The 11,081-nt window shown below is 48.5% G+C and overlaps 1 protein-coding gene across 3 annotated transcripts in view; it reads left to right on the forward strand.

Annotated features, from left to right (window-relative positions):
* dnmbp (dynamin binding protein) overlaps nucleotides 1-11,081 on the forward strand; it is a 135,628-nt gene that overhangs the window by 121,907 nt on the left and 2,640 nt on the right. For all 3 annotated transcript variants that reach the window (XM_072238958.1, XM_072238959.1, XM_072238957.1), the window contains 4 exons: nucleotides 153-485; nucleotides 5,386-5,565; nucleotides 6,932-7,130; nucleotides 8,234-8,724. In XM_072238958.1, coding sequence (XP_072095059.1) covers nucleotides 153-485; nucleotides 5,386-5,565; nucleotides 6,932-7,130; nucleotides 8,234-8,724 — 1,203 coding nt within the window. The remainder of the gene's footprint in view (nucleotides 1-152; nucleotides 486-5,385; nucleotides 5,566-6,931; nucleotides 7,131-8,233; nucleotides 8,725-11,081) is intronic.

Genomic DNA, 11,081 nt, shown 5'->3' on the forward strand with positions numbered 1-11,081 from the left:
TTGCTATACCAAAGTAGTGATTGGGGTTGTGACAACTGGTTGAAGGGAAGTGGCTGTACTTCAACTTGGTGGCATGGGACCTCAGTGTCCATTGTTGCAGAACTGGCTTGAGGCACCGAATTGCCCACTGCTCTCCCTGCGTTCTCGAACAGAAAGAGCGGACGGAGAGGCTGGTGATCGGCCCGCTGACCCAGCTGCTGGGCATGTGCGCAGGGCCGCACAAGCTGATGATCAAGCGCTTCGACAAGCTGCTGGACTACCACAACTGTAAGGAACGAGCCGAGAAGCTGAAGGACAAGAGAACTCTGGAGGAACTGCAGGCGGCCAAGAACAACTATGAGGCCCTGAATGCCCAGCTGCTGGACGACATGCCCAAGTTTCACAAGAGTGCCGAGGAGCTCTTCATCAATTGCGTGCGAGGGTTCGCTGAGGCTCACCGGGACTTTGTGGGAATGACACTGAAGGAGCTTCTCCCTCTGATGCAGGTAAGTGGAGGAGATGTGCCTGGTTCCTTTTTTTCTGAAGGCATTTTGAATCCACTCTTCAACCTAGAATAAAAAATATCGTACCTATTACTTGAAAAGCACTTGGTTCTCCTTCATTTAGTTCGGCCTACGATGTCCGTGCTGAACGTAATGCCAAATTAAACTTAATGCAACCAGTCAGAATGCTCTCCTCATATATAGAACATTGTATAGTACAGCACATTACAGGCCCTTCAGCCCACAATGTTGTGCCGACCCTCAAACCCTGCCTCCCATATAACCCCCCACTTTAAATTCCTCCATATACCTGTCTAGTAGTCTCTTAAACTTCACTAGTCTGTCTGCCTCCACCACTGACTCAGGCAGTGTATTCCACGTGCCAACCAATCTCTGAGTAGAAAACCTTCCTCTAATATCCCCCTTGAACTTCCCACCCCTTACCTTAAAGCCATGTCCTCTTGTATTGAGCAGTGGTGCCCTGGGGAAGAGGCGCTGGCTATCCACTCTATCTATTCCTCTTAATATCTTGTACACCTCTATCATGTCTCTCATCCTCCTTCTCTCCAAAGAGTAAAGCCCTAGCTCCCTTAATCTCTGATCATAATCCAAACTCTTTAAACCAGGCAGCATCCTGGTAAATCTCCTCTGTACCCTTTCCAATGCTTCCACATCCTTCCTATAGTGAGGCGACCAGAACTGGACACAGTACTCCAAGTGTGGCCTAACCAAAGTTTTATAGAGCTGCATCATTACATCGCGACTCTTAAACTCTATCCCTCGACTTATGAAAGCTAACACCCCATAAGCTTTCTTAACTACCCTATCCACCTGTGAGGCAACTTTCAGGGATCTGTGGACATGTACCCCCAGATCCCTCTGCTCCTCCACACTACCAAGTATCCTGCCATTTACTTTGTACTCTGCCTTGGAGTTTGTCCTTCCAAAGTGTAACACCTCACACTTCTCCGGGTTGAACTCCATCTGCCACTTCTCAGCCCACTTCTGCATCCTATCAATGTCTCTCTGCAATCTTCGACAATCCTCTACACTATCTACAACACCACCAACCTTTGTGTCGTGTGCAAACTTGCCAACCCACCCTTCTACCCCCACATCCAGGTCGTTAATAAAAATCACGAAAAGTAGAGGTCCCAGAACAGATCCTTGTGGGACACCACTAGTCACAATCCTCCAGTCTGAATGTACTCCCTGCACCACCACCCTCTGCCTTCTATAGAAACTTTGTATGTCGCTAAACAGTCAATCAGACTTCCTTATATGTATCATGGAGAACATTCTGATTGGTTGCAACGTCCTCTGGTATGGAGGGACCAATACACAGGATAGGGAAAAGCAGCTGAGGGGTTGTAAACTCAGCCAGCTCCATCACTGGCACGACCCACTGCGCCATCGCAAGTATCTTCAAGAGGCCGTGCCTCAGGAAGGTGGCATCCATCACTCGGGACGTGCCCTCTTCTCATTGCTACCATCGTGGGGGCTGAGAACTCTCACTCAATGTTTTGGGAACAGCTTTTTCCCCTCCGCCATTTGGTTTCTGAGCTGTCCATGAACCCAAGAACACCACCTCGTTATTTCTCCTTTGTACTTGTTCGTTCTTTTTGTTGTAACCCTGATGATGGATGCCACCTTTCTGAGGCACCACTCCTTAACGATGTCCTGGATACTGCAGTGGCCAGTGCCCATGATGGAGCTGAACAAGTTTACAGCTCTCTGCAGCTCACTTCGATCCTGTGCAGCTGCCCCGGCCCCCCCACCATACCAGGCATGATGCAACCAGTCGGAATGCTCTCCACGGTTTGTCGGTAGAAATTTGTGAGCGATTTTGATGACATAGCAAATCTCCTCAAACTCCTAATGAAATATAGCCACTGTTGTAGCTGCATCGATATGTTGGGGAAACACATTTCACTTCTTATGTCAGTGAGAATAAATCTAATTCAGATCAACTTCTACTGCCTGCACGTAACCCATATCCCACCATTATCCACACATTCACATGTCCATTTCAACACTGCAACGTCTGCCTCCACCGCCACCCCTGCAGGCACCCATCACATTCTGTGAGTTAAAATAAAACAACTGAAGCCCATAAGACACAGGAGTAGAGTCTGGCCATTCGGCCCATCGAGTCTGCTCTATCATTTGATCATGGCTGATTTATTACCCCCTCAAACGCATTCCCTTGCCTTCTTCTCGTAACCTTTCCTCTTTAAACAATCTCTCTCTCATCTTATGTCCTTTATCTGAGTGTGTGGCTGAAAGTTCTAGTTCTTCTGATTGTAGACCTATGCCTAGAGCACCTAAGACCCTTTGTCATTAAGACATCAACTTCATTCCACAAAAACTGGCTGGTGGTGTTAACATCTCTGTGGCCACAGGCACTCTGTGGGGTTTCTCTCTCCTCTTGAATGAATTGTTGGCCTCTTTCTGAAGAAGGTCAAAGTGTAAACAAGGATTTCCCGGTGGCCAACCATTTCAATTCCAATTTCCGTTCTCATATGTTGATCCAAGGTCTCCTCTTTTGCCCCAATGAGGCCACTCTCAGGTTGGAGGAGCAATACTGTCTAGTTAGCCTCTGACTTGCGTCAACATTGACTTCTCCAACTTTTGATTCCTTCCCTCTTCTTTATTTCCCCACTTTGGCCCCAATCTTATCTCTTCTCTTCACCTGCCCATCACCTCCCTCTTGTGCCTCTCCTCCTTTCCATTCTCCTGTTGTCGACTCTCATGTCCTTGGCTGTTCCTTATTCTCCAGCCCTTGACCTTTTCCACCCATCACCTCCCAGTCTATTAATTCATCCTCCCCCTCTCACCCACTTGGCTCCACCTATCACCTCCCAGCTCGTACTACTTTCCCTCCACTTAACTTCTGATTTCTTCACCCTTCCATTCCAGTCCTGTTGGGTCTCGGTCCGAAACGTTGACTGTTCATTTATTTCCATAGATGCTGCTTGACCTGTTGAGTTCCTCTAGGATTTTGTGTGTGTGTGTTGCTCTGGATTTCTGGCATCTGCAGAATCTCGTGTTTATGACTTATGACAGTGCTACTTCTATAGAGTGTACCTATTTACTGGCTGAGGCAGGTGGGTACCTGGGCAGCGGGAGCATGCCTACTGCCCTGGAATATGCCATTCCACTCTGCCCCACACATATTGTTGGGCCTGGCAGTTCGTCCTGGGCTGCAGGATGTCCTCGTCCTACCGAAAGGGTGGGGATCCCACAGAGGTTCCCCTGTCAGTAAAAGGAAGGAGCTGGTCACTGACTTCAGGAAGCATTGCTGAATACCCGTCCCTGTCTTGTATCAGTGAGCTGAGATGGAGAGGGTTGAGAGGTTCAGGTTCCTAGGTTGTACCTATCACCAACACCTGGTCCTGCTCCTGCTCCAGCCATGCGAGCACTGTCCAAGAAAGCTCGCCAGTGCCTCCACTTCCTCAGGAGGATGACACAATGGTGACCCTCACTAGATTTTCCAGATGCCCCACAGAAAGCATCCTGTCCAGATGCATCAGGACTTGGCGACTGGTCCACCCATGACCACGGGAAATTGTAGAGTTATGGATACAGCTTGGTACATCGTTCAGATGGGAGCTTCACTCTGTATCTAACCCGTGCTGTCCCTGTCCTGGGAGTGTGTGATGGGACAGTGTAGAGGGAGCTTCACTCTGTATGTAACCCGTGCTGTCCGTGTCCTGGGAGTGTGTGATGGGACAGTGTAGAGGGAGATTCACTCTGTATCTAACCCGTGCTGTCCCTGTCCTGGGAGTGTGCGATGGGACAGTGTAGAGGGAGCTTCACTCTGTATCTAACCCGTGCTGTCCGTGTCCTGGGAGTGTGTGATGGGACAGTGTAGAGGGAGCTTCACTCTGTATCTAACCCGTGCTGTCCCCGTCCTGGGAGTGTGAGATGTGACAAGGGAGCTTCACTCTGTATCTAACCCGTGCTGTCCCCGTCCTGGGAGTGTGTGATGGGACAGTGTAAAGGGAGCTTCACTCTGTATCTAACCCGTGCTGTCCCTGTCCTGGGAGTGTGTGATGGGACAGTGTAGAGGGAGCTTCACTCTGTATCTAACCCGTGCTGTCCCCGTCCTGGGAGTGTGTGATGGGACAGTGTAAAGGGAGCTTCACTCTGTATCTATCCCGTGCTGTCCCGGTCCTGGGAGTGTGTGATGGGACAGATAGAGGGAGCTTTACTCTGTATCTAACCCGTGCTCTCCCTGCCCTGGGAGTGTGTGATGGACAGTGTAGAGGGAGCTTCACTTTGTATCTAACCCGTGCTGTCCCTGCCCTGGGAGTGTGTGATGGGACAGTGTAGAGGGAGCTTCACTCTGTATCTAACCCGTGCTGTCCATGTCCTGGGAGTGTGTGATGGGACAGTGTAGAGGGAGCTTCACTCTGTATCTAACCAGTGCTGTCCCTGCCCTGGGAGTGTGTGATGGGACAGTGTAGAGGGAGCTTCACTCTGTATCTAACCCGTGCTGTCCCCGTCCTGGGAGTGTGAGATGTGACAGTGTAGAGGGAGCTTCAGTCTGTATCTAACCCGTGCTGTCCCTGTCCTGGGAGTGTGTGATGGGACAGTGCAGAGTGAACTGTTTCCTTAGCTGTGAAATCTTCAAAGTCACAGAGCACTACAGCACAGAAACAGGCCATGCCAAACTGTTACTCTGTTTAGTCCCATCAACCTGCACCCGGACCATAGCCCTCCATACCCCTCTTATCCAAACATGTTACACACACCCTTCCTCTGGCAGCTCGACCCACGCTCTCTGAGGTTATGTCTGTTGATGTGGTTGTGAGCTGAACTGTGTCAGCCTGGATTACAAATGTGTCTGACACCGTGCGCACACCCACGGAGGGACTAACAACTGGGCTTTGTTCTGCAGCTGATCTCGGTGGTGAGTAAGGACACGACCATCGTCGCCTCATTCCTGGAACAGCACAGTAAGGCCATGCAACTACTGCAAGTCTTCAGCTTCTTCCCAGACACACTCTCGTCCTCCCGGAAGCCATTCGAGCGCAAGACCACAGAACGGCAGTCTTCCAGGTGGCAAATGTCAGCAATGGTGAGTTGGGGATTGTTACTTGTGTTCTATGTTGTTCTACCAAACATTGTGGGCTTGCTCTGGTGGCTGCGGAATGTGTGACAACTCTTGTTTATTTGTCATTCATCCGTTTCCACATATACAGCCAAACGAAACAATGTTCCTCCAGACCAAATTGCACAACACCGTTCACCTAACTCGCACACAACACATAAAGTAATATTACCACTGATAAATTAGCAAATAAAGAAATGTAGTCCAGAAGATTGATATTTAACATAAGATGCATTTATGATGCACATTAAAAAGTAAAATGTATAACACTACAGGTGCTTAATAAGTGATGAGACCTGGGTGGTGGCAGAAAGTTCCGTAGTCTTGCACTCTGCCCCCAGATCATCCTTAGGTTGTGTTATTTGCAATATGCAAGCAACATATTTCACTATTGTTACGTAACCGGCAACAATGAATATCAATGGAGACAGGTTATATAAAAACAACCAAACATTTATTAAGCACGGATAAACAATAAAAAAACAAACGAAAACCTTAACCGGATGTTAACCGCTATGCAGCTGTTCAACAAATTGTCATTTGGCACTGGTTCTTAAAGCGTTAAATGCGAAAACAGTTCTTAAAGCGGTAAAGTAATATACAGTTCTTAAAATGGTAAATTCGAAAGTCCAACAGATTTATACATTCAATTGGGAGAGACTTCTCTGGAGAAGGATTTCTTCACAGACGCGACTTTCCTGCTTTATCTTTTGGCAAGAGTTATCTTCGATGCAGGTCACTACTCCTTCAACAAAGACTGAATAAGGTCGATCCTTTGTTAAACTGCCAAACGATACCGACTCCTCTCAATCCTACGGGTCCTGTACTTCGATAAAGTCTTCACTCCCCCGTACTACTGCTGGAATAAGGTACATCAACACATCTAGCAAAAATTTCCAGTCCAGCACTATTTTACCTTGCAACAGAATGTAACACTCCGTTTTAAAATTGAAACTGTGTCATAAAAACAAATACGCAACAGAAACGGAGACACATCAACGTTCTAGCTGGAAAGCTAAATCTAACTGCGTGATCTGAGGTCTTCCCTTATATACCCGTGGTGCACATGTCATCACGTGACCTCACATCGGCGGGAAACTTACATCAAGTGACCTCCAAAAGACCATTACATCATTCTCACAAAAAGATATCAAAGATCTCCTTGAGGTATGTAACACTATATGTACGTGATAAATCTGAACCTGAACTGAGATGGAGCGATGAAGGTAGAATGTACTTTTAGGGCTGAATGGCCTCCCTTCACTCCTGTTCCAAGGCTCATTCCCAGTTTTGTGTTTGAATGCCCAGCTCTGAAACTCTCCTCTCTCTCCAGCCGATGGCCATATGTCAGACCGAAGAGCGGCGGGTGAGCCTGCTGGCCAAGTACGAGCCGGACAAGCTGTACCAAGCCGAGAGGAACTTCAATGCCACTCAGGAACTGGACGTCTCCCTCCTGGAGGGAGACCTGGTTGGAGTTATTAAACAGCAAGATCCCACGGGCAGCCAGAACCGCTGGCTGGTGGACAATGGAGGTAAGGGGCTCACTGTAAATCTGCTCCCAGACGGTAGTGTAGCAGTGGCTAGTGCAGCAGCAGTATGATCAGAGTTCAATTCCCACCGCTGCCTGTAAGGAGTTTGTATGTTCTTCCTGTTTCCTCCCACCTTCCAAAGACGTACAAGTCAGGGTTAGTAAGTCGTGGCAATGCTATGTTGCTGCCGAAGCAGCCTCAGATAAGGACGTCCATGTAGAACGGAGATGAGGAAGAATTTCTTCAGCCAGAGAGCGATGAACCTGTGGAATTCATTGCTGCTGGTTGTTGCAGACGCCATGTCAATAATATTTAAAGCGAAGGTTGGTAAGTTCTTGATTAGTAAGGGCGTTAAAGGTTATGTGAAGAAGGCGGGAGAATGGGGTTGAGAAGGATAATAAATCAGACGTCGAGTGAGTCAGATAATGGGCTAAATGGCCTAATTCTGCTCCTGTTTCTTTCGGCGGGCAATATCTATGGAGGACATTTCAGGCCACGACCCTTCATTAGTACTGTGAAAGAAGGGGACAGAAGCCAGAGTAACAAGGTGGTGCTAAAGAGTCTCGGCCTGAAACGTCAAATGTTTAGCTCCCTCTCTAGATGTTTCAGATGGGGCTCATCGGCCATGGTTGGCAGCTCCTGTAGGAGAAGGAAAACTCTGATCTCAAACCTCCGCTGCCTTGTGGCTATACACATGGGGGTAGGGGAGGGGGCTTCGGGAATGAACCCCGAGGAACAAACTGAGGCTGGAGTCCCTAAGGCAGTCCTGACGAAGGGTCTTGGCCTGAAACGTCGACTGCACCTCTTCCTAGAGATGCTGCCTGGCCTGCTGCGTTCACCAGCAACTTTGATGTGTGTTGCTTGAATTTCCAGCATCTGCAGAATTCCTGTTGTTTCCCTAAGGCAGTCCTGTGTTGAGTTCAACACTGCCTGGCAAATCCTGCGACGCTGCCAGTGCCAAACTGTGTCAGTCTCTGCACAGATGCTGTGTGGTTTGCTAAGTTCCCCAGCGTTTTGTGTATGTTGCTCTGGATTTCCAGTACCTGCAGAATCTGTGTTGTTTGTGAGTATTATGTGTGTGACGAGTGTTCCTTCCTTCCCTGTAGCGATGAAGGGCTTTGTGTACAGTTCCTTTCTGAAGCCCTACAACTCGCGTCGCAGCCACTCGGATGTCTCGGTGGGAAGCCAGTCCTCCAACGAGTCTGGCTACAGCGACTCTTCACCAGTGATCTCCCGGCAAAACAGCGCCTCGGCACTGTCAGTGAATCACTCCAGCGGCGCCATCCCTTCCTCCTCGCTCCCGCTGCAGGCGCCGGCCCCCGTGGAGACTCCTGCTGCCGCGCCCCCTCGTCGTGCTGCCTCCCCGACCCGCACCCAGCTCGCGCCTCGGGCTCCGGCCCCAGCCCTCCGCTCCAGTGCCTACGAGCCCCCGAGCTCCCGCCGGCATGCGGATCCCCGCTCTGTTGGCCAGCCAAGACGCTCCAGCCAGATGGAATACTCGCTGCCACGGAAGAAGTGGGAATGCCAGAAGGTCCTGCGCCGGGCATCGTCTCAGGAGGGCTACCTGGAGAGCAACAGCTTTGACCCCGGGCAGCAGGTATGTGCTGGTGGGCTGTCGGGGGCCGCCAGTTGTATTCCCCACCCGAGACCAATTATACACCCCACAGCAACTCCCTCAGTTTCTCCACGTCTCCCCCATGACCCATTCTCCGCCCCCCTCCCCATCCAATAAACTCTCTTCATTGCTACCTTCGAGGAGGGGGTACAGAAGCCTGAAGACACACGCTCAACATTTCAAGAACAGCTTCTTCCCCTCTGCCGTTAGAATTCTGAACGAACCCATGTACACTGTCTCATATGTTTAAAAATCTTTTTCTCTGCTTTTTGCACTATTTAATTTTGTAACTTATTGTCGTTTATAGTTCTTTAATTATTGTACTTCAGCGTACTGCTGCCACCAAACAGCATATCTCACGGTAGATGCCGGTGATATTAAACCTGATTGTGATGGATACAGGCCCTTCAGCCCAACCAGGCCGTTCTGGCCAAGGTGCCCACCCAGCTAATTCCAATTTCCTGCGTTTGGCCCATATCCCTCCAAGGCCCTCCCCACCAAGTGATGGTATCGTACCGGCCTCAAACACTTATGGCAACTCGTTCCATTTACTGACCATATTCTGGGTGCCCCTCGGGTTCCGATTAAATCTCTCCCCTTAAACCTATGCCCCCTTAGTTCTGAATTTCCCTCTTGACCTCTCAGTTCACCTTGTTGTGTACTTTATCTGCACTGCGCTTTCTCTGTAGCTGTAACACTCTATTCTGCATTCTGTTCTTGTTTTCCCATTCTTTGATCTCAATGTGCTAAAATGTGGATTGATCTGTTTGGATGGAATGTAAGCCTTAGCTTTTCACCGTACTGTGGTACATGTGACAATAATAAGCCAATTCCCAACCATCAAGTCCCACACTATCTAGTCAGTAGTGTGTAGAGCAGGGACCCCATGCTTAATGGTGAGTGTCCGTGGCATTAAAAAAAAAGTTTGGGAACCCCTTTGCTGTAGAGTAATAAATCTACAGCCTTTACACTGTCCAACTTGTGTGTGAGTACAGATCCCAGCCTGCTCAAATAAAACACAGAACATAGATCAGTACAACACAGGAACAGACGCCTGAGCCCACAGTGTCTGTGCCGAGCACAATGCCAAATGAAGTGTCTGCGTCTGCCTGTGGTCCATATCTTTACACTACCTGCCTATTCCTGTGACTGTCTGACTGCTTCTTAAATGCCACCGTTGTAGTTGCTTTCTCCACCACCCCAAGCAGCCCATTCCAGACTCCCACCATTTTTGGGATGTGTAATTTAAGAATTGATCTTTACAAATTTTTTTCCACCTATAGCAGAGGAGAGAAAAAAAATTGAAAGAAGAAACATTTGGTTGAAATTAAATTAATGAAAATTATTTCTGGCACATCAAGCCTGCTCTACTATTCAATCATGACTGATTTATTTTCATTCTTAACCCTATTTTCCTGACTTCTCCACAGAACATTTGATGTCCTTACTAATCAAGAACCTATCAACCTCCATTTTAATTACAGCAAGTGAATTCCACAGATTCACCAGCCTCTGACTAAAGAAATTCCTCATCTCTGTTCTGAAGTGTTGTCTTGTACTCTGAGGCTGTGCCCTCTGGTCCTAGACTCTCCCACTTACTAGGAACATCCTCTCCAAATACACTCTATCCAGGCCTTTCAATAATTGGTTGGTTTCAATGAGACCCTTCCACACCCACCACCACTTTGTTCTTCTGAAGTCCAACGAGTACAGTTCTCGAGCATCAAGTACTGCTCATATGCTAACCCTTTTATTCCCAGGATCACTCTCATATCCCTCAGAAAGCTGCAGGGAGAAAACAATGCTCCTGAATGTAGAACAATGCAGTGTAGGAACCGGCCCTTCAGCCCACTGTGTTTGTGATGGCCCATGATGACAATTTAAACTGCACTATGTCTCTCTGTTCCTTGTCTGTTCATGTAATTGTCTAGATGCCTCTTAAACATTGCTGCCTTACCTGTTTCTAACTCTTGCCCTGGCAGTGTGTTCCAGGCAACGAACACTCCGTGTAAAAAAACTTGTGTAAACCTCCTTTAAACTCGCCCTCCCCTACTCCTTAAACCAATACCCTCTAGTATTAGAAAGGTTTAGAGGGATATGAACCAAATGCAGGCGAGTGACACTAGCTTTGATAGGCAACAGAAAATACTGGAGGATCTCAGTAGCTCAGGGAGCATCGTTGGAGGGAAATGGACAATCGACCTTTCGAGACCAAGGTCATGAGAAAGGGTGTCGACCATGAACGTTGACTTTCCATTTCCTCCACTGATGCTGCCTGACCTGAGTCCCACTAGCATTATTTCTGTTACTGCAGATTCTTGCACCTCCCTCTCCCTACT

The sequence above is a fragment of the Mobula birostris genome, chromosome 21 (genome assembly GCF_030028105.1).
Source record: "Mobula birostris isolate sMobBir1 chromosome 21, sMobBir1.hap1, whole genome shotgun sequence".
NCBI classification, from domain to species: domain Eukaryota; kingdom Metazoa; phylum Chordata; class Chondrichthyes; order Myliobatiformes; family Myliobatidae; genus Mobula; species Mobula birostris.